At 38.0% G+C, this 22,800-nt stretch overlaps 1 protein-coding gene across 2 annotated transcripts; it reads right to left on the reverse strand.

The window, feature by feature from the left end:
* Nucleotides 1-227: 227 nt before the first annotated feature.
* On the reverse strand, nucleotides 228-21,885 carry thbs2b (thrombospondin 2b). 2 transcript variants are annotated; one of them, XM_065262455.2, is made up of 21 exons: nucleotides 21,607-21,885; nucleotides 21,173-21,309; nucleotides 20,377-20,933; nucleotides 20,001-20,085; nucleotides 15,410-15,630; nucleotides 12,994-13,228; nucleotides 12,741-12,911; nucleotides 12,307-12,483; nucleotides 9,599-9,772; nucleotides 9,311-9,438; nucleotides 8,971-9,123; nucleotides 8,649-8,867; nucleotides 7,684-7,791; nucleotides 7,433-7,592; nucleotides 7,234-7,352; nucleotides 6,914-7,148; nucleotides 2,653-2,880; nucleotides 2,302-2,573; nucleotides 2,066-2,163; nucleotides 1,845-1,984; nucleotides 228-1,764 (listed from the first exon to the last, which is right to left on the reverse strand). In XM_065262455.2, the coding sequence occupies exons 2-21, from the start codon at nucleotides 21,237-21,239 to the stop codon at nucleotides 1,757-1,759; spliced, it is 3,555 nt and encodes a 1,184-aa protein (XP_065118527.2). In that variant the 5' UTR covers nucleotides 21,240-21,309; nucleotides 21,607-21,885; the 3' UTR covers nucleotides 228-1,756. The 2 variants fall into 2 exon arrangements, with proteins under 2 accessions (XP_065118527.2, XP_065118526.2); XM_065262454.2 differs by having other exon boundaries at nucleotides 21,173-21,335.
* Nucleotides 21,886-22,800: the final 915 nt, after the last annotated feature.

The following is a 22,800-nucleotide window of genomic DNA, read 5'->3' on the forward strand; positions in this document are numbered from 1 at the left end:
TTGCATGTTAAGACTTTGTGTATAATTTCCTAACTTTATAAACACATATTAGAATTGATGTTGTATGTCTTTGTTATTCTGCCACCATTGCATTAGCTACAATGATTCTGGGGATTTGGCTGAACCCTTGGATATTCCCAAATAAGCAAATATAGATTAATGTATATGTAGAGGTTATCATTGTGGTATTTGTATTTAGAAGTGCATGAAAAACATCACAAATCGAATAATTTTTGTGCATATAATTTTATTGACAAAAGATATTTCATCACATATTAGCCATGATAAAGCATATTACTGTGAGAATATCAAACAACTGTTTGTTATTTAAAACAAACAAGTATGATTCCTAAGAAATGTGACTAGCAGCAAGCCGTAAACTGCAGATGAATCTGTAATTGTTCAATCTAAAAAAGTCGTTCATAAAGTGCTGTGACTGGAATAAATGGAAATGAAACAAGTTTAGGTTCCAAGCATGTAAATGAGGGGTATAAAATATATTTCATGATCAGCACATTAAAAATATAACTGGTACTACATATCTAACTGGAGTTTCTTGAATTGCCCTTCTCACTTGTATAGAAATATAAGTTGATTATTTTTTGTTTATAAATTAAAGGTTGAAAATTAAGGCATTAAAGGGATGGTTCACCCAAAAATGAAAATTCTGTATCATTTACTCACTCTCGTTGTTACAAACCTGTATAAATTTCTTTGTTCTGATGAACACAAAGGAAGACATTTTGAGGAATGTTTGTAACCAAACCGTTCATGGACCCCATTGTACTTTCATAGTAGGAAAAATAATAATATGGAAGTAAATGGGGTCCACGAATGGTTCGGTTACAAATATTCTGAAAATATCTTCCTTTGTGTTCATCAGAACAAAGAAATTTATACAGATTTTTAACAACATGAGAGTGAGTAGATGACATAATTTTCATTTTTGAGAGAACTATCCCTTTAATGAGATCACAACACTAGTTTATCAGAATTATACATGTTAACAATGGTAAATCTCTGCTGTTGGGGTCACTGGGGCCATCAATGTTAAGCGTTGACTGTATTTTCTACATAATACAGAAAACACATTGCTAATAAAAACGAATTCATTTTAACACTACAAAAACTAACTTTAAACGTTCCCTCGTCACATTTACTTGTAGATACAGTAATAACCAATGATGAGACTTACTGTATTATATTCATGAATGCAATATGATCAACATCTTGTAAACAAATAAATAAGTATTTACAAATTGTCAGCAAAAGGAAAAACAAAAGAAATGTTAACTAATAAACTCGCACAGAAAAAGACAAATAAGTTACAGTAGATAGAGGTGAAAGTCTTAATATGATACATCTCCCCTAAAGGCACGCAACAAACACAAAACTATTGCTTGAAATTTCTCTCAATAAGAGTGACTAGAAAAACATATAAAAGACTAAATAATGTGAAATGCAAAACTATAAACCCGTAACAAAAGTGCTTGGGTTTATATTCAAGATGGCAGGAATCATTGTGACATTACAAAGATTATTTGTGCAACAATTAACTATTAAGAGTTTTAAGGAATGTTGTTGTCTGGACTTTAATTTCTGCTGTGTTGTCCCAGCAATGCATGATCACTTCTTAAAGGCACTTGTAGTTTTGGATGTAAGTATTCCTCTCATACTGTATAGTCACTAGTCTCAATTTTCATTTCACTAAGGCACTGCGTTGATCCAATTTGACGAGAAGAAATACGCCGTTTTCTCAATTATCTGCAAAAAAGAAAGAAAAGAGAAATATTAAAGGATGAACACAATATTTTATCATTTTAATAAATATAAAAATAGTTTACCTCTGCATTCATATTTGAGGTCAGAGAAAAAGACGGCCTCCTGGGAGAAAACAAATAATCCAAGTCTCCCGCCGCCAAACGTCTTGTCATAAATGGGACCAGAATCTGCCATTATCTGCTTGCCTTCATACACAACAACTCTGAAAAAAATATAGGAAGGCACTGAGTATAATTACAAAAAACATAAATGTGTATAAAAATAAAACCAAACCGGTCTATACCTAATAAATCCAGTCTTTGGTCTGTGGATGAGATGCCAGCGGTAGGCAGTGAAGTCTTTCCAGCCGATGTTCTTTGGGTCGTGCCACAGAGTGCGCACCTAAATGATGCATAATAAAGTCATCCATCATTTAAAGTGCTATTTCAGAGCAATGCAATGTATCATTTGAATTCACTGGAGAGTTTATTGCTTGCAATGACCTAAAAATACAGTAAAAAAATTGATGGGAACGTTCACCTGTTGTTTTGTGTTGCCTGTGTGCCATAAAGCATTGCGTAGGTTTTCCCCAGTTCCTGTGGTGGAATTGACAACCTTGAGCGACACACCGGAGATGCCAAACGCTTTGGATGGCTTTTCTTCCCAGTAGGTCTGTGTGATCTGTTTCCACATCACTACGTAAAACCGTCTGCTAGACTGGTATCCAAACACGAAACCTGCATAGTCATCATCCCGGTCTGTATTCACGTAGAAGGTGCCACTGAAATCCACCGAGTTGAACTCATCGAAGCCTGTGGGAAGATTTAGACCCAAAATCAACATTGGCACCTTTTACCATAGGCTACTATGGAAATTTACTAGATTACTTACCCACTGCAATACCAGGGTCGGAGTTGGCAGTCTGCACGAGCTCTTTACCCTGGTTTCGAACCACCCAGTTGGGATCGATCTGCGTGGTGCCCTTGGGATCAAGGTGAACCATCTGGAACCTCCGAAAGTCTGTGACGCTGATGCCACTGTTTTCAGGACACACATCAAAGATGTCTGGAACGTTGTCATTGTCAAAATCGTTCTCGCAGGCATCACCTCGACCATCACCTAAAATGTAAAATGTAAGAAAGTTATACCAACCCGTATGGTGTTTTGCTAGAGATAAGCTCAACCATTTCTAGAGGTTACAAAGAATAGTGTAAAAAGGAAAAAAAAACATCCAGTATGCGGCAGTCCTGTGGGTGAAAATGGCTTGATGGTGCTAGAGGTCAGAGGAGAATGAGCTGACTGATTCAAGCTGATAGAAGAGCAACTTTGACTAAAATAACCACTCATTACAACCGAGGTATGCAGCAAAGCATTTGTGAAGCCACAACACGCATAACCTTGAGGCGGATGGGCTACAACAGTAGAAGACCCCACCGGGTATCACTCATCTCCACTACAAATAGGAGGGGCTACAGTTTGCACAAGCTCACCAAAATTGGACAGATGAAGAGAATCGATTTCTGTTAAGACATTCAGATGGTAGAGTCAGAATTTGGGGTAAACAGAATGAGAACATGGATCCATGCGTATGCAGTTGTATGAACCTATACCTTATACCTTTTTAATAAATCCTCTTTATAAAATTACTTAAAACACCCTGACCTGGAAAATTGGCATGTGATGCTGCTGGCATTAGTGTTAGTCGTCACTAAGAGGTATTTTTCTTTTTGGAAAGATGCAAAACAACACCTTTCCTTTGGGTTTTGCTCTCCAAGCCAAAAACAACTCAAAGGTCTCCATACACCCCTTAGACTGTGACGGCTTCAGCTAACACTTAAAGACTGTGAGAGACGCTGAGCATCCTTTGGAATGCCAAGGTCAATTTTACCCTACTTAAATTTCAAATCCACTTTATAGAGGAAAGCCCAAGCTGTCTGCATGGCCTGACAACAGAGAACTTACAGTATTCATCCAATGAGGCGTAACATCAAACTTTGTGTATCTATGTCTAAAATACCTCATAAAACAATAAAAGACACAGACAACCACTCCGTTGTGCAACTCTTCTGCGTTTCGTATGCCAGCGAGAAAGTTTTGTATCTCTTATCTGCCTTCTCTTTGATTTTTCTTTTTATTCAACAGATTTTTGGAAGGTCCTCACTCATAGAAAATATGTCTAGAAAATAAGTCCAAAACAATAGAGGTTTGCACGACACAGAAATTGAAAGCAGGATTGTGCATTAAACAGGTGCGGGAAGTCCAAAGGAAAATTTTCGATGTTTATCGCTTGAGGATCTGCAGAGAGATTGTTCATATGATGCTTCAGTGCCAGATATCATTCATCAAACCTACTAAACACATTCTTTACACTGAGGTCAATGATAAAGTCAAAGCTAATATATAGGCACAGATTGCATTTGAATAGTTCAATGGAAATGCTAATTCTGTCATAATTTACTTTGAGCCAAACCTGTCTAACTTAAAAGGACACAGAAACAGCATTAAAGCTTCATATAAAAGGTCCATATGGCAAGTGCACTACATTCCATGTCTTCTTAAGATATATGTCTTTGTGTGCGAAACAGACTGAAAGCTAAGGTTTTATGGTGCTTGAAAGTGACCAATTTATTTTTTATTTCTTCTTTGTGTCCCACAAAATGAAGTCATACAGGTTTGAAGTAAGTGATAAGGATTTTTCCTTTTTGGTAACTATTGCTTTTGGCAGATGTTTTTATCCGAAGGGACTAAAACGTCTCCTAAATGTATTTGTGACCCTGGACCACAAAACCAGACACAAGGGTCAATCTTTTAAGTAAAATGTATACATCACCTGAAAGCTGATTAAATAAACTTTGCATTGGTGGTTAGGGTTAGGTTAGGGTTAGGTTTGATAGGATAGGATACTATTTGAAAGTTAAGGATAAAATAACAAAATCATGAATCCGAGGGTGCAAAAAAAATCAAAATATTGAGAAAGTCGGTAACACTTTACTTGAAGGGGTTCATGACAGGAGATTTTTTGCCCATTTATGACAACTGTCATGAAGTGTCATTCGTTCAATTATGTCATTTTTAATGCAAAGATGACACTGTTTGAGACGTCTTTGTTATGAAAACTTGACATTAACAAATACATCATAACTTGTCATGACAATTAGACATTACCAAGACAACATAACTGACCACTTTTTACCAGTGATACAAATTAAATTTGTCATTAAAATGTCATTAAGTGTTAATACTCTGTCATATAGTTTTATAACAGCGTCATGAATATTTTTCTTGACCTCAACTACAGTGGTACAAATATAATTTGACATTAAAATGCGATTAAGTGTTAATACTCTGTCAAATAGTTTTATAACAACATCATGAATATTCTTTAGTTCATAATGGTTTTTTTAAGTTTCCTCTATGTGTTTAACAAATAAAATCAATCATCCAATAATAATAACATTAAAATGTATAAAATTATATTTTATTGGATTTGGAGACCGATTTACATCAAATTAAATGAAAACTGTACAATAATAAGTTAAGTCATGCAGTGTTGGGTCCATATCACTGCAAAGTTAATTACATTAATTTAAATTCATGAAATGTTTTGTTAGTTTTTTGTCAGAAAATTTCAGAACCCTCTATGTGAGGAAGAACAAGTTCTGTTAGTTGTCAGTTTTTTATGTATGGTGCACATACATCGAATTAAGTATAATATTTTGACGTGTCTGTTGCATTTTGTCAAGGTATTTAAAATTATTTTACATAGTATAAACACTTTTTATGACATAAATGTTTAATGTAATGTTCACCCATAAAGCTATGTAGTTTCTTACGTTTGATAATTATTCTTCTATGTCATGTTTATGACAGATTTATGACAAGTTATAATGTATTGGTTTATGTCAAGTTGTCATAACAAAGACATCTCAAACAATGTCATCTTCGCATTAAAAATGATATAATGGAACAAATGACTCTTAATGACAGTTGTCATAAATGTGCATGTGAAAATGTGAAAATCTCCTTCATGTTCATGACCTGTGTCATATCATGATTATGAAGGTGTCATCTCAGTCTTATGAACACCCCTTCAAGTAAAGTGTTACCAGAGTCTTATTTTTAAGTAATTAAGTCATTAGCAATGGCAGCCACTCACAAAAATAAAGTTGATCTTTACTTAACATCCTAATGATTTTTGGCATACAGGAAAAGAAAAATCAATAATTTTGACCCATACAATGTATTTTTGGCTTTTACTATCAATATACCTATGCGACTTGAGACTTTTTTGAGGTTTTGTGGTCCATGGTCACATGTATGTTCCTTCCTAATTGAACCTATGACCATTGCACTCCTAACTAGGCTTGCCGCGATAGTCGGTGAAACGGTGATAACCGGTGCTTCAGCCTCTCACCGGTTAGATCACTTGCCCACCGCGACACCGTCTTTCACCGTCGTTTTGATATTTTCGTGTAATTAAATCATTTAGTTTCGTTAGAGAGAGCAGACACACTTACAACTGAATGTGTCTGTTGTCTGAATTTAGCGGAGCTGAACGCGCATCACGTCACAGAGCAGCCGCAGGTGTCAGATTTCATTTATTTCTTTCAGAGTTTGCGAGACGAGCTGACTGACCAGATGATGACAGAAGCCGCGTGCTTACTCGTTTTTGTTATAATATACATATATGATGTTTAATATAAGCGAGATCATTTTTGTTGTTGTGTTTTTCATCAAGAAAAATAATAAACCCATCATTCAAGCCGCGCTTTATGGAGAAGTAGCCGGTTGCTCTGCTTGGGACTGGCGGGTTCTTTGAGAATTACCTGCCCACATTGACTCAAGCACTTAATTAAACCAGCTGTTGCACTCGCATTGCATGCAAATTCATACGCGATTTAACGCAGCGTACCCAAGCACTGCATTTAAACAGTTGCGTAATTCAAAAGTGAAAGTAAAATGTGCACATCTGAATGCGCATTTATAAGCCCCTCCCACACGGTGAAACCGGGATCACCGGCTTTGTGACACGCCGATTAACCGGTGGGAAAATTCTGTCACCGCGGCAACCCTACTCCTAACGCAAAGCTCTACCAATCAAGCAACAGATTTGGCGCATGTTTAAATGGTTTATGCGTAACTGAATGTTTACCATCAGTGTCCACTTGGTCCTTGTTGGGAACCAGTCTGCAGTTATCCCGATCATCCGGGATGCCATCATTATCATCATCGTGATCGCAAGCGTCTCCTTTCCCATCTCCATCGTGGTCGGCTTGGTTAGCGTTTGATACGTAAGGGCAGTTGTCCATGTTATTTTGATGTCCATCTTCATCTATGTCCTGGTTGTTATCACACTGGTCTCCAACGAGATCGTTATCTACATCGGTCTATCGAAACAAGAAGATAGCATTACTAAAACAATTATTAGGATGTTTACAAAGAAATAATTCCGGTTTCTGGATTTCGCCAGACCTGTTGAGGGTTGTGGACTAAGGGGCAGTTATCGCACTGGTCTCCAACACCATCCAAATCTGTGTCCTTCTGATCTGTGTTGTAGACGTAAGGGCAGTTGTCTCGTTCGTTTAAAACCTCTAAAAGCAGAAATGTAGACTTAATAAGTCATGAAACGTAATATCAAAGAATCTATATAATAAAAATCTGTCTTTTATACCGTCTCCATCTATATCAATAGCACATGCGTCCCCTTCCCCATTATTGTCTGTGTCGGTCTGTGCTGGGTTGTGTTCATAGGGGCAGTTATCACAGCGATCTCCAACATCATCCTTGTCGTAATCATACTGCCTGGGGTTGTACATCAAAGGGCAATTGTCCTGGAAGAAGGTATACACATGGTTTCATTTAAATAGCACACACAAGGCTAAACATGAAGACATTATAGTTATAAACTTGGATCTGTCTTACCCTTTCATCCACAATCTCATCATTATCATCATCTTTGTCACAAGCATCTCCCTGCCCATCATTATCAAAATCCTCCTGACCGGAGTTGGGAAGAGTTGGGCAGTTATCCTGGAGAGATTAACAAAGACATAAACGATAAAGGCCACAAATATCAGATGTGCCATACCAAAACCACCACATACGAAGTTCTCAATACTCTATCGGTTTTTACTTTATTTATGATGTGCACTTTTTTTATTCTTTTGCTATAGGTTTTTGCTTGGCTTCGGCACTGTGATGTCTTGCAGATTCTGGTCCTGGTTTTTCTCCGTGCTGTATCGTGACATAATAAAGCAATGATCCATCAGAGGAGAAGAATGATGTAATTACTTCATTTGTGTCCCCCTCCCTTGCTAAAAAAAACGTAACCGCTGAGATATTTAAGGGATATAAAATATACGATTCCAAAAGGCACAATAGAAAGTAAACATTCAGCCAAATCAAAACAGTCCTCTATTTTTATGATCTTTGGGCCTACGCCTGACTTGATGCCATTGTCCTGTGGGCTTTATTAAGGCTAAGCTATATTTCTTTCCGTTTTATTTTTCTTAGCAACCTCCTCATAGCAGTCACCAGATCATAGCTAAACATTAAGGTCTGGCTCACATTAAATTAAAACAAATGTTCAGCCAAAGAGACTCTACAAAACAGTCCGCTCTTCTGTTAGCACTGATGGGAAAATTTGTTGTTAACACACTGGGGTCCAAATCCCTTAAACCACTGGTGAAAATGCTAATTTAACAATTGCTTTTATTACAAATTAGTCCTATGTTATAAGCAATAAAAGGTGAGTGAAAAGTAAACTCTGAGAAGCCAGGAAATCCGATCATTTGTACAAAGGAGCAAACATTGTCAATGTTAACTAAAATTATTACTTTTGCTAGCTTTTTTAATAAATAATACTTCAAAATTTGATTATGCAATACCTTTTTGCAGTGGTAGGTGGCATTGGCTCCACACACAAGATCCTGGTTGGGCCATCCATCCAGATCAAAGTCCTCTCCGCATATAATACCATCACCGGCGTAACCGATACGACACTCGCACTTGTACATAGGGTCGCTGAAGTGAGTAAGGAAGATGCATTCTGCATACTTGTGGCAACTGTGGCTGTTGTCCTTGCAGGGGTTGTAGGGTTCACACACCTATTCATGAAGAAGAAACGGTTTTAAACACAGGTGAACCCGAACCAGCATAACTAAAAAGGTATCTGCTGGGTGGTATTTGAGATGTGCACACGTGATTGACCTGTTTGTTGGTTTTAGCAGACTCGACTCCCATGCCGTAGGGCTGAGTCCCTTTGTATCTCGGGGGGCAGGGAAGACAGTGGAATCCAGGGTCTGTGTTTACACATTGCTGTAGGCCACCCACCTTATAACACAGATCTGACACCATATCACACTGCGCACCGCAACACAGAGACAGAAAGACAGGAGGAATTTTGGATTAGGGTAGTCAGTTAGTATAGAGATAGTCAGTCATCACATTTTCCGAAGAATAGGGAGTCCAAGTCTTTTAGATTTGTCTTCCCTCTGTCACTAGTTTAAGACTTTTATTCTGATATAATCAATCTGGTATCAGTTTGTACCTCATTGACATCTTCACAGAAAGTCCCGTTACCACGGTAACCATTAGGGCAGGGACCACATTCCCAGGATCCACCAATAGCTGTGCTGCACTCAACTCCAGCAAAGCAAGGGTTTGAAAGACAACCATCTGTAAATATCAACGTAACACTTTACACAACTGTGTCTTTGTGTGAAATTCTAACCACATATTATTCATTATTCATTTCTTTCCCCAACCCCAAGGACCCCCCAATATAGAGATTTCAGAAGTTTATATAATTTAATGGTGTTTGTACAGTATTTCCTACCAATAGGGCACTCCTGTCGGTTGCATACTTCGTTCTCATTGGAGTCTCCAAGACATTTCCTTCCTCCGTGCTGTGGGGCAGGGCTGTTACACTCTCGAACGCGGCTCTTAAGGCCACCGCCACATGTTGCCGTACATGTTGCCCAAGGAGACCATGGACCCCAGCCACCATCAGCTACACAGATATGCAATGTAAGGTCCTGTGCATTAGTGACCCCACATTCACTCTTTTATTAAAAAATAAAGATGCTGCTATAGAAGAACCTGTATGGTTCCATTAACATCCGCAGAACCTTTTAAAAGTTACTGAAGGGACTTTTTTCGTGCGCTGGGTAACATATTGCGCCTGTTGCAGCCATGTCACAGCAGCAAAGTCCTTGATTGTTACGCCGGAATGGGAGTATAGATCCTAGCCATATCGGCCTAGAAAATCGCAACTTTTAATTTTCTGTCGGTCTTAGTACACGATGTAACTACAGAAGAGTCAAGTTTTAAATAGGAAAAATATTGAAACTCTGGGCTTTTTTGAGCGCGATGCTAATCGTCTAATCAGATTCAATGGATTATGCTAAGCTATGCTAAAAGTGGTACCGCCAGACCTGGAGATCGGCTGAAAGTTCCAGGACCTGCCAAACTATGAAAAAAGTGCGACATATAGTCCGGCAAATACGGTACTTTTTGAAAAGGTACCACCCCAGTCACAACTTTTTTACCTTCTTGTACCTTTTGGGCCCTATCTTGCACCCAGCGCAATTGACTTTATAGTGACGTATGTATCATTCGTATTTTGCACCGGCCCACAGCGGGTTTTTCCCTCCACAGACGCACGTCGACAAACTAGAGAATGAAATTGCGCTCCCTGGGCGGTTCAGCGCAAAAAAGGAGGCGTGTTCCGGCGCAAACCATCCCTGATGCTATTTTGCAGTTTCAAAAACAATTGCGCCACTGATCAGAAAAAACTAGTCTAAAGTCAGTGGCGCGTTGCGCGTTGTTCATTTTGCTATTTTAAGGGCGCATGCTTGACCATAATGTATCTACAATCTAATCTACACAGATGCAACAGTTATTTTTGAAAATCATAAATTGTTACACTAAAAAATATTACCACATGAGATAAGGGGAATCATAGTGGTGAGCATTGTGGTGATAGTTTTTATTTATTTTGTGTGGCTGCGTTAAAAAATTCTCATGCAAATAACGATTAAAATATTTTCATAAGTTTATTGTGTGGGTGTATTACGTTTATTTAATGTAAAGAATAATTAAAATGTTTTCATAAGAAACCTTAATTTATGTGAACTTCATTTGTAAGAGTACTTTGGGGTTGGACTGCTTGCGTTTCTTGGCTTTCAGCGGTAAGGGTGGACGCAGCAATGTCCTCTGCTGGCGTCAGGTCCTGTGTAGAGGCAGATCCACCTCCCCGATTTATGCTGGCAAGCTTGGGATTCCCCTGTCTCCTGACATCTTTGTAGTGCTTGGCGCAACGTCCTGGGGATGCCATCTGATGAGACAATTGTGGCTATTTCCTCCCACGCCTGTTTAACCGATGCTGATTTGGGCGGGTTTCTCCCATCCCCATACAAAACAACTTCTCTGTCTTTGACTGCTCTTACAAGAACGTCGGTCTCCTCGGCTGTGAACCGCTCCTGGCGTGTGCCTGGTAAATGCGTCATAATAATAGCAACCCGCCATGGAACTTGCGCCCTTGCGTTTAAAGGGAATGTTGGATGACGTTCTGATTGGTTTATTTGACGTTACGCCCAAACCACACCTATGAATAATGAACCTACTTCAGACCAACCCCTTATTAATTTGCTCCTGGCGCAAGAGTTATTTCTCCCGCCGGGAAAATAGCAACAGCGCACAAGATCCGCCCACAAAGTCACTTGCGCTTTGCGCTTCGCACTTGCGTTTCAGATCGTTAAAATAGGGCCCTTAGTATGAAAGTGTAGCAACAAAAAATTATGTTTATACATTTGAATAATGTAAAGTTCCTAATAACATTTTTGATGCGAAACAGTCCTTCTGCTTGTTATTTAGCTTTGTATTTATATAAACAGATCATTAGTCAGTTTTATTGTGTCATTGCACAATTTAAGTAACTGCCATAGTAAAAATAAACGTAACATTTTAAGAGAACACAACATAACATCATTTAAATGCAGTTTTCAAAGAATTGTTGATGTAACTAACTAATAAAACCATAAATATCAAAGTTGACTACCTCATCATTAATTCTGTATTTTATCTGAACCTCATGTTATGTTACGCAATAACATCAATACTAAAGTTTGCACTCTGTGCTCTTGTCTGCTAATGTGGAAATAACACATAAATGCCCAGGATCAGCAGAGGACAATGCACAAAGACCTCTCTCCTGGCACTAAATACTGTAAGCAGTAAAAGCAAGCAAAATCCTAAACATTCAGGGCTTTTGATTGGAGAAATCTCAGTAGTTTCCACTCATCTGCTGTATCTCAGTGGTGAATCTCTTTCATTGGGCTTGTCATAAGTGTCTTTCCCATAATCCCCAGATTTAAATTGCAAGCAATTTATGTACGCTCCCTGCCCTTATGATAATATAAGCCCTGGAAGAAATGACATCATGGATGGTATGCTTTTTCCAGTTTAGATCTGAACATCGGGGTGAACGTGTGTGGTTGGGCTAATTTTAGATTAGATTTAGAATTTTTGGGACGTTATACTCACTCGGGCAGGGCTCTGTCTGACAGCTCTGCGTCTCTCGTCCGTCACCTTCGCAGTCCTTTCCGCCTCTTTGTGGTACAGGAGAATTACAGTGGCGGATGCGTGTGATCAGTCCCTCCCCGCATGTCACAGAACAAGAGGACCAGGGGGACCATAAGCTCCAGCCTCCATCCTGACGAACTTTGTGTGCAAAACAGAACAGGTCTCATTTATTGGGTATTTATTGTTTTTTTAACAATTGTCTCATTTGTTTCTATTTTAATGTCCCCTATGCAATTATAGAAGAAACAGATACTTAAATGAACACAACAGAGAACGGCATCAAAAAGCAATAACTTTTTCCTCTGTAAATGAACCTCTTTATCTTCAATTCTAAGTGAATGGGAGCCAATGTAACTCCAAAAGTCAATAAAACACATACAATGTTGTACTTGTACCTCTCCGGTCACATTTCCCCAAACTGCACTTGCGTGTCTGAATCGATGGTCCAGCACACGGATTGCTGGTGTCGTCACAAGAGCGACCCCGCTGCTGGGTTCCACTTCCGCAAGTAACTGTGCACTGTGTCCACTCTGACCACGGAGACCAGCCGTCATCACTGTCCAAAGCTGGATAAGGATATATACACAACATCATAAGATAACGTATGAATGGAAAACCGTATTTATTTGCGTTCGTGTACCCACTTACGAAGGCAAACCGGACAACATTCCCCATCGATGAAGGATGGATTGGCACATGCCACTGGAGGACAGGAGATCTGACGACAGACAACTTTTCCCTCTTGGCAGGTACATTTAGTGCAGCTATCCACAATCCAATCCTCTTTATCTTCAAACAAACGCCCGTCTTGCCAACACATGCTTTGCTCTGATGGATTCTGCATCTTATTTAGTGCCTCTTTCATTGCGTTGTTTTCTTCGGTCTGAAAAATTCAGTTTGAAATAACTTGCACAACAATTCATTTTTATGCGGGGATGGGATGTCACTGCATGGAAAATCTTTGAGTAATCAGACAAAACCAGCAGTCGAAATAACTTGCCATAAGCTTATTTCAAAAACTGTATATTGCATGCATAGCTATTGGGTTTTTATTGATTATTTTTACTATCAAATAAAATACGAGGAAACCTCTATTGTCTAGCCATGTATTTCATCTTTACTTTTTGCAATGCATTCTGTGAATTCTTGCTTTAATGTGAAGTATACATGCAGTGTTGGCTTACACAGTTATTTGGGAAAAGCGAGGTCTTTTCAGATTAAATCTGGAAAATTGCTGGTACTTACCCTCAGGCTATCTAAGAGGTAGATGATATTGCGTCTCCAGTAGAACAGTAAAAAAGATTTTAAGTTGTGGTCCTCATAAAATGCAAGTACACAAGCCCCTATGTTTTTGAAATTCCCATAAACAGATACAAGTAATCCGATAAGCTCCTTATGATAAACTGAGGTTGGTAATTTTGAAGCATGAGTGAACTTCGACTGAATCCCAATCACATCCAAAATTGGCAGTTGTATGTCAGTTGGCAGCTGGATCACAACGCCATATTCTCCGTATCTGAAACGACCGACCATGTAGCATTCCTTTCACGCAGTGCCTTTCCAGGGAGCAAAAACGCCATTTGGAAAGCATCCTTCTTAATGATGCATGCATGGACTGATTGCATCATGGTATGGATTACCATGGGTTATAATGTTGTAAATAATGTTCAGCTTCTTGCACAGAGTCATTGTTTTGCGTTATTTTCCAAAAACTGCTGCTGGGATTAAGCTTTGTGTTGCCAGTATCTGCTTTTTGGCACCCAAGGACTTGCATTTAATGAATCACCAAGGACCACGATTTCAGCTAAAAATCTTCTTTACGATTTTTCTAAAGAAAGTAGGTCACCTACATCCTGAATGGCCAAAGGGTAAATTACCAGCAAATTTTCATTTTTCAGTGAATTTACTTATTTATTCTTCATAAAATTGCCCATTTTTGGGAGCTGCCTTCATGTTGGAAGGATGCCTATGATGACTTAAAATACTGCTGAAGTAAGCTTTTTGGAGTAGGGTTTACTGAGCTCACATTCTTGCCAGCAGTATGTGGACAGATACCAAATTACGGTCCAATTACAGTTTTAATGTGCCCAGAAACAAACAACAACAAAAACTTTGCTGCAGTGACTTTTGGTTTGTTTACCATTTGAAAAAAATCAGTTTATATCAACAATCAGATTTTTGGTTTATGAAACATTTTTCCATATCTTATTTATAGTACTTGTGTGTTCAGGGATGTCTAGGTATGGCTTAATCCCATTTATAACTCAGTCTGTGAAAACCCAACTAAAGTCACTGTTTTCTACATAAAATTATCCTACATAATGTAAAGAGCATTCTGTGAAAATATAACCTTGATTTCCTTAAAATTGAAATTAGTGATGCACCGATGTATCGGCCGACGATATTTATCAGCCGATTTTTGATGAATTTAAAACCATCGGCATATCGGCAATAGCACGAGAAAGGCCGATACCGATTGTTTATTAATTAACTGCATAAAGAAATCCATTATATGTAAAAAATGAGTTAATGTTGTTAATAACATAAATGCTAAATAGCAAAAACCACCTTTGAAGGTTGTCATGCTGTCTTATTATATTTGTTTTAGCTTAGTTTGTGCCTCTTTCATTATGTTGGTTAGTTGAATGTTAATTAGATCCAATCCATGTTCAGTAAAATAATTTGATGCAGAAATAAACTAGTTAATAGACCAACTGTATAGTATTGTATACAAGTGTTAAATATCGGTATCGGCATCGGTATCGGCCAGAAGTTGTCTGTTTAATCGGTATCGGCCCAAAAAAATCCTATCGGTGCATCCCTAATTGAAATCAATGTCTGACATCAAATTTTGATGCTCCAGGTCTCAAAATTAGACTTTAGCCTGGATTTCACAGACTCTGACCCTGGGTAAAACCTGACATACTGTCATCAATGCCAAAAGCAGGAACACATTTTACCTCTCAAATACAGTACACTCCTTCAGTTACTATTTGACATGACAAAGACAACAAAGTCTGACAGATCTAGATTTTACAGAGTATTTTTCAACACTTAAACTCACCACTTTCTGCAAGCCATCTATGAGGTTGCTAACAACAACTCTTAGACCCTTGAGCTCCTGGAAGAGGTTGGCCAGTTCCTCACAAGAACGTTCGCACATCAGTTCTGAAGAGCTGGTCGCTGGCACATCTGTGTTCTGGCCAATCACATTGGTGGCAATGGATGATGGAACGTCCACCAATTCGGCACTCTCACTGACTACATTTTCTACATTTTCATCCCCTGGGAAAAGGCAGAACAGATTTAAATTAGATTTTGTAACGTATGGTTAATAAATGAACAGCTATAGGACAACAGTCATTTTTGTTAGATTTGCAAGGTGATGCTGTACAACACATAGAAATTTCCATTGCCGGATTCTAATAAGTGATTATAAAAATAATCTTCTTATAACACTCTGCCTTGTTGTTGTGTTGTTTCAACCCACTGTTAAGTAAAATATGGATAAAAACCCTCTGGTTTTACACAAACTTATGCTGGGTTAATTTCAACCCAATTTTTTTTAAACGGGACATTTCACAAGACTTTTTTAAGTCAAATAAATCTTTGGTGTCCCCAGAGTACATATGTGAAGTTCTAGTTGAAAATATTATATAGAATATGTGCCATTTTTGGGTGCGCAGTGGTTGGATTGTGCAGATTAATGGGCGATACTATTATCCCCTTCTGACATCACAAGGGGAGCTACATTGCAATGACCTATTTTTCACATGCTTGCAGAGAATGGTTTAAAAAACTAAGTTACTTGGTTTTAGGTTGATACAAACACTTATAACACCTAAAAATGCAAAAAGTCAGATTTTCATGATATGTCCATGGTGGGCCATTTTAAAGTTAATTTAACCCATCGGTTGGGTTTGTCCATATTTTACCCGGGTTGAAACAATGGGTTGAAATGTTTTTTTTTTGTACAGTATAAACATTTTTTGAAAATAAATAAATGATACAAGGCCTACATGTCCTGATAAACTAGTCAGTGATCATTAACTGTACATTATTCCTTACACTGAAAAAAATTATTCATTCAATTTAATAAATTTTTTAAGGTAAGTGGTTGCAAGAAATTTATTTAAGCTACATTTAAACAAAAGTTTTTTATTGCATTTTAATTTGCTTTTTTTGTTTAAATGTAGCTTAAATAAATTTCTTGCAACCACTTACCTTAAAAAAATGTAGTAAATTGAATGAATAATTTTTTTCAGTCTACATTATAAAACTAGACACTTCATACCAAGTTAACTGTTATTTATCGCCACATTGGTCTTCGTGGCTATTCCTTATTTTTTACAAATGACTGTTATAAGAAAAGATACAGTGCATTGTCAGAAAAAATTGGTCCCGAGCTGTCACTGGTCCACTAGCCTATAAAAATATGTGCCATTTAGATACATTTGAGGTATTCATATGCACTCTTTGGTACCAATATGCATTAATATGAGATACTAATATTTACTCTATAGGTGCAAAGATATACTTTCTGAAACTGTGCCATCCCAGTGACAGCTAGGGACCATTTTTGCAATTTTTTTGCAGCTAGAACAACATCTAAAAACAATGAACAAGAGAATCATTAAAAAACACTGTAGTCATCTCTGGCAGTGATTTAAAGTGGGGACAGGGAGGCATTGGCATGTGCACAGTTGAAGGCAAGAGCCTAAGAATGCAGACTTGTACATCGGTAGGGGAGTTTTCACAGCATGACGACTAGACCTGTTTGCAATAAAGCCTCTTAATACACGACGCTCAGACGCTTTAAGATGTAATAGAAAGCCAAATTAAAACGTTTCAAGGGCTCCTGTGATGTAACACGCATGCAACCGCAAGCTATTTCTAGGCACACAGATCTATCTCAGCAATTCATGGTTCCCGTCTTCTGAAGCAAACATTTTTGAAGTTATTTTTAGGTACGCAGTTTAATATAATATAAGTCTGGGTGGGGCTGTAGGGTGAAATTGCCCACTTAACATTATTTTTAGATAAATGACACGTAGATATCTGCTAAACATGCTCACTTAAAAGGTTTGTAAGTCTTGGTCTACGTTCCTTTATACAATGTTTTTATATCTGTGGAACTCATTTAATGCTCCAGCGGCAGTGTGTGTACATAGGAGTGCGAGCGTGTGTTGGTTGCATTCATGTTTAACATCAACGCCGCTCTTCTCCTCCTTCATTGGCCTTATGACCTACTGACCCATCTATTTAACCTCACACGTGATCCCTTTGCTTTCAGGTGAGTATAGACATGCAGTATAGTCACAATAACACTTACAATTACAAAGACACAGTATATCAATCTTAAAGGGTACAAATTTGAGCAATGCAATGGAAGAACCATCTTTGGTTCATCAAAGAACAATTTGGTCAAGACATCTTAAAACAAAAAACATTTATTTTTTATCTTTGTGTAGTCTAATGAACTTTTATCCATTAAAACAACCTTTTTGAAAGAGATTGGCTCTTTTCAAACCTGTTGACATGGGACCGTACAGCCAAAAATGATTCTTCCATGGCATCATGTAGCACCTTAATTTTACTGAATGTATGTAACTTTCTTCTATGCAACACCAGAAGAGAAAATGAAAAAGTTTTTAATGTTTATGCCCAACTGTAGGCGTTTTCTTCAAACATGCGCGTTATCACGGTTAAGCGCCTGGTTCGAAGTCAACGTCTGGTCTATGTTTGTTTATTGGTTTGGCTAGTGACTAAACTGACCTCTGTAACAAATACCTTGTCAAAAATAAAAATGTTTTGGATTCCTAAAGATGATGGGAGACAGCCCAGCAAGCAATTTTGGCTAAAAAGTGAAAAGTCTAATAGACGTCTACCATAGCCCAAGAATTGAGGAAAAGTATATGTTTAAAACAAATGAAACCAAACACCTTAAACACCTGTTGAGTGTGCATACATGTTGGAATATCACACATCTTCAAGTTATTTTGGCAAAACTGGCATATAACCAAACTCAAGGTTATTTAGGGTAGAAGTGTGATACTCATAGCCAGACTACATTGGGTCTATAGTTAGCCATCATTTCAACGTCTCGGTTTTTGCTTGCTAGGAGCGAGCATGGATCGTCGCTGTGCAAAGAAAGGTTTGGCACTTATTTAAGGATCTGTGGCTAACATTGTATACATTCACTTTACACAGTAACATAAGCTCAGTGTAGTAGGTGATACTCTGCTGTTATCGATTCTTTACGGAAGTCTACCCGGATCTTTTGAAGTTTGATCCAAAAAAGCCGTTTGTTTATGTTCTTGTCGCTGAAACAGTCCATAGAAAGGCACACTGGATGGATGGATAAATGGTCTGTTTCAACAAAGTTGCAGCAAATGCAAATTCAAGCCACTAGTGACAGTCAGGTTTGTTCAGGTCTCCACAAGAGTGAGCCCTCTAAGCATGTTTATTTATGAAGCTAATTGTCAGAACCCAAAATCCTTCCCTTTGAGCAGGGAATGTCAAAAGCCTCCAGTTGGGCTGAATAACCGATTCCTACCAAAGCCATAAAAACTACTTCAAGCTGACATTTACTTTGGAAAAACCGAACATACAATATTTAGCAGTGCACAATAGAGATTTTATCACTTCAGCGGGGAAATTCACAGGGCGTGGGGCAAAATTTAAGAGGTTACATAGATCCATTTAAAAATGCAATCCATCCAGTTTTCAAATCGGTCTGAATCAACCCAATCTCATGGCAAGTCATGTTATAGTCACGAAATATTTGATTAATTTATTTGTGTTCATGGACACGAGTCTTTTTTGTGTCAGTCAAAATGAAATTTCTATAAAAAAAATTTTGTGTTCGTGGCACAACTTTTGGGGTTAAAGTTGGGGTTTGGGTAAGAATGTACTTTTATGTATTGATTTCTACATGTTGTTCTTCCAATTTAAAAAATATTCTCGCTTGGAGTTGGGGTTAGGGTTGGGTTTTTGGTTAGGATGTCTGAAATGTAACAAAAAGTCAGTCTTACCCCAACCCCAAGCGACAATGGTAAAAAAATAGGAATGAATAATGAGAAAACAATACATAAAATGACACGAAAAAGAAAGTCGTGCCACAAACACGAAAAACTATTTGTAGAAATTTGTGTTGACTGACACGAAAAAGACATTTGTGCTCAATGGTACGAAAAAAGCGGAAAATAATTTAATTAATTAAATATTGAATTAATTAAATATTTTGTGACTAAAACATGACTTTTTTTCTGAAAACAGTTAAACATTCTCTGTATATAATGATTTAAACTCTGTTCAGATCATCAATAAAGCTTTTGTATGGTTTCAGACCCCTTGACATTAGACTTATGGACTACTGTAATACTTATATGTTGCGTTTTGTCATTTTGGAGCTTGACGTGCTATGTGAAAAAATAAGATATTCTTCAAAAAGTCCTCTTTTCAGACGAAAGCAAATTATATTAGACAGGAAAAATAATGACAGAATTATCATTACTCCAGATGTTTTGTTTTCACAGCAGTTTCCATTAATCAGAAAGGTCATCTCAATTCCAAAACTTTGATTTTCTGGAGCCTTTTTTAGTTGGCTGTCTTAAAGTGTTGAAAGAATGTTAAGACTCACAAGTCCCTCCTACCTGGGCTTCCGAGAGTACATCCACTATTCTCCAGAATGTCCTCAAGTGGGGTGTCAAAGATAAAACGTACATTCTGCAGTAAACCCTGGAAGAAACAACAGCAGCTGTCAGCTTCCTGTGCCAATTTCAACCGTTCACATACATCTCCCACGACTGGGAAGTTTTTAGAGTAGGTTTTACAGAACACTGGAGAACTAGCTATAATTTATTACTCAAGAAGCTTGCTTGGCATTCCCTACTACTACTAATACTGACTAAATTGTACATTTGGCTAGATGTAATAATGGATTAGTCACCATTACATAGTCTATACTTGATGTCTTGGTGGCTTGTGTCCTAAATGCATGCAGTATACAGTGTGTGGAATTGGACGTACCCTAAAATGGCTTTCTCGGGTGGCCCCTTTGGCCACGAACATATGTCCCCCTGTGGCACTAAGGTGCTCATAGAAAGGTTCATCAAGAATGAAACTATCAATGAGATTGCAGCCAATGTACAATGTTGCTGTCTCTCCGTGCACATGAAGCGTTACATTTTTCCACTGTGAATCCGAAAGGTCTACATCCTCAAAAGAAATCACGTTTCGCGAGCCATCGGCCCACCAGTACACCAAATCTAGAGTGTTGGTTCGGCCATCTGAAACCACTTCAAACTGTCTGCGCTCTCCAGGGCCCTCCAGTGAGAGGATGGTGCCGCGGGACGTGCGATCCTGGCGCAGGGTAGCTGTCAGAATGAAGCCTTCGTTGTTTTGTATCTGCTTAAGAAGTTGTTGAAGGGCTGCAGTGCTGACAGAGGGCAGCTGGTCGAAGCGGATGAAGCGATATGCTGGAGAATCGCTGTCCAGACCCTTGAAAAGTTTCACACCGATAGTTTTGCGTGTGATCCCACTGGTGTCAAATAAGTCAAAAACTGTTTCATCTTCCAGCTGTGCATCTGGAAAGGGGAGATTTTACATTTGGCACATTATGCACACATTTTATTCAGAGCATTCATGCAACTTTTATGTGTTCTGCATTTTAAAGACATTATTGGCTTACTAGATACAAAATCTTTGGGGCTGTAGCCAGTATGATTACAGTAACATACGCATATGCACATGTTTGTTGAGTCTAAAAGTTCATTATAAAAACTTAAAAAATGTATAAAGGAGAAACGAAACTTTAAAGTATTACCTTGCGTTTTCACGGAGACGCACAGAAGCCAAAGTGCCAACCAAGCATGATGACATCTGAGGATCATTCTTCTTTATCACAATGGTAACCAAATATTAGTCCTTTACGTTGTCAAAACAGCTGTTCTTGTGACCCTGCTCGATTGAAAACCAGGACAGGACCCCTAGCATTAAAATACTTTAGGTTAGATTTTAAAACACGCCTAAATTTGCTGAACCATACACTGGGTAGCGCGCGTAATGGAGAAAACGTATCCGTTCCCAAACCGCGTGCATGCATTTGTGTATATTTTTGTTAACAAACAAATGTAATATGTTTTTTTACAAGTGTACGATCAAATAGGTTGAAATATATAACAGAAACGTTGACGTAAATATTCCACAACATCAAAGCAGCAAATAATTGACAACAAATAATTGACAACAAATCCTTACCTGAACTAAAAGTAAACTCCGTAAAAAATGATGAATGAAGAATTTTCTTAACTAGAGAATAACGAATTGTTCCAGTCCTTAGTCAGTTCCACAATGCCAAACACAGGAAAACAATCAAAAAAGCATCGCGTAAAACTTGAAGATGTCACCGGTGCCCAAACGCAAAGTTTAAAATTTCGCGCATCCAGCAGGTTGCAAAGTTCAAAGAGGTATGCAGTCGATATTATTCTTAAGTCATGAGATGTTACTGAACAATGTCTTTACGCCCTGATAACTGATAAATCCAGATGATGCCCTGTTCACGCGCTCCTTTCTCATAACTTATCCCTCTTGAATTTTATCATGAGGGGCGCGCATTTGGTTTCAAATGGGAGTGTTTTAACGGCTGGGGGTGGGTATAGAGGCTTGGTTGGGCGTGGCTAGACGATAGACTTGAGAGGTTTGGGTTGTTGCCTTGACAGCACGTCATGAAGGATTTCATTTAGCTAATGCAGTTGCTCTGGATCAAGCCTGAGGCGATTGGGGTAAAGGGTGAAACCAAGACAACAAGCTAGGTATGTGAGAAGGAGGTTAAGATTGAGGTCAGGTTTATATTGAAAAGTGTCCTTGGACAGATGCCAGATACTGCACAGCATAACAAAATGTTATTCGTAAATTAAATAAAAACTTTTTTTGTTTCTTAAAATATCCCATTTTAATTTTGGGACATTTAAAATAATTCAATCTGTTGCTATTTGCCATCCCTTTTACAGTAAGTGCACATTTGGTCCAGATGGAAAAGTCAGGTTCCCCATAGGACCATTTCAAAAGCTGTTCTTTAAAGGCTATTTCCATATACATTAAACAGTAACACTGAACACAGCACAACGTGATATTTAGGCGGTATGACTTTAATTTGACCTGTTCTCTCAGGAGTCCTACATTCCTTTGTGTTTTTTTAAAAGCCATGAAGCATTTTTTCTAGACATTCCACTGATTTTTGTAGTGTTAAAACATTAGACAGTATCACACAAAAACGTAAAAACACTCTTTGGATTAGACAGGTAATTCAAACTATTTCTAATTTACCCTATAAGAAAAACAAATCAAATGTGTTATTTTTATATATTATTACATTTTATATTATATGCCTTCAAGACAAATTCATGATTCGCAAAATTGTTCACTAATAAAATGTACAATTTTGCATTGTTA

Source organism: Paramisgurnus dabryanus, chromosome 1 (genome assembly GCF_030506205.2).
Source record: "Paramisgurnus dabryanus chromosome 1, PD_genome_1.1, whole genome shotgun sequence".
Lineage (NCBI taxonomy): Eukaryota > Metazoa > Chordata > Actinopteri > Cypriniformes > Cobitidae > Paramisgurnus > Paramisgurnus dabryanus.

Excerpts from the sequence above, each read along its gene's own strand:
- thbs2b (XM_065262455.2), bottom strand. The coding sequence starts at position 21,239 with ATGATCCTCAGATGTCATCATGCTTGGTTGGCACTTTGGCTTCTGTGC. Across the intron at positions 13,229-15,409 it reads TAGATGGCTTGCAGAAAGTG|ACCGAAGAAAACAACGCAAT; the intron begins GTGAGTTTAAGT and ends TGAATTTTTCAG. Across the intron at positions 9,773-12,306 it reads TCAGACAGAGCCCTGCCCGA|CTGATGGTGGCTGGGGTCCA; the intron begins GTGAGTATAACG and ends ATATCTGTGTAG.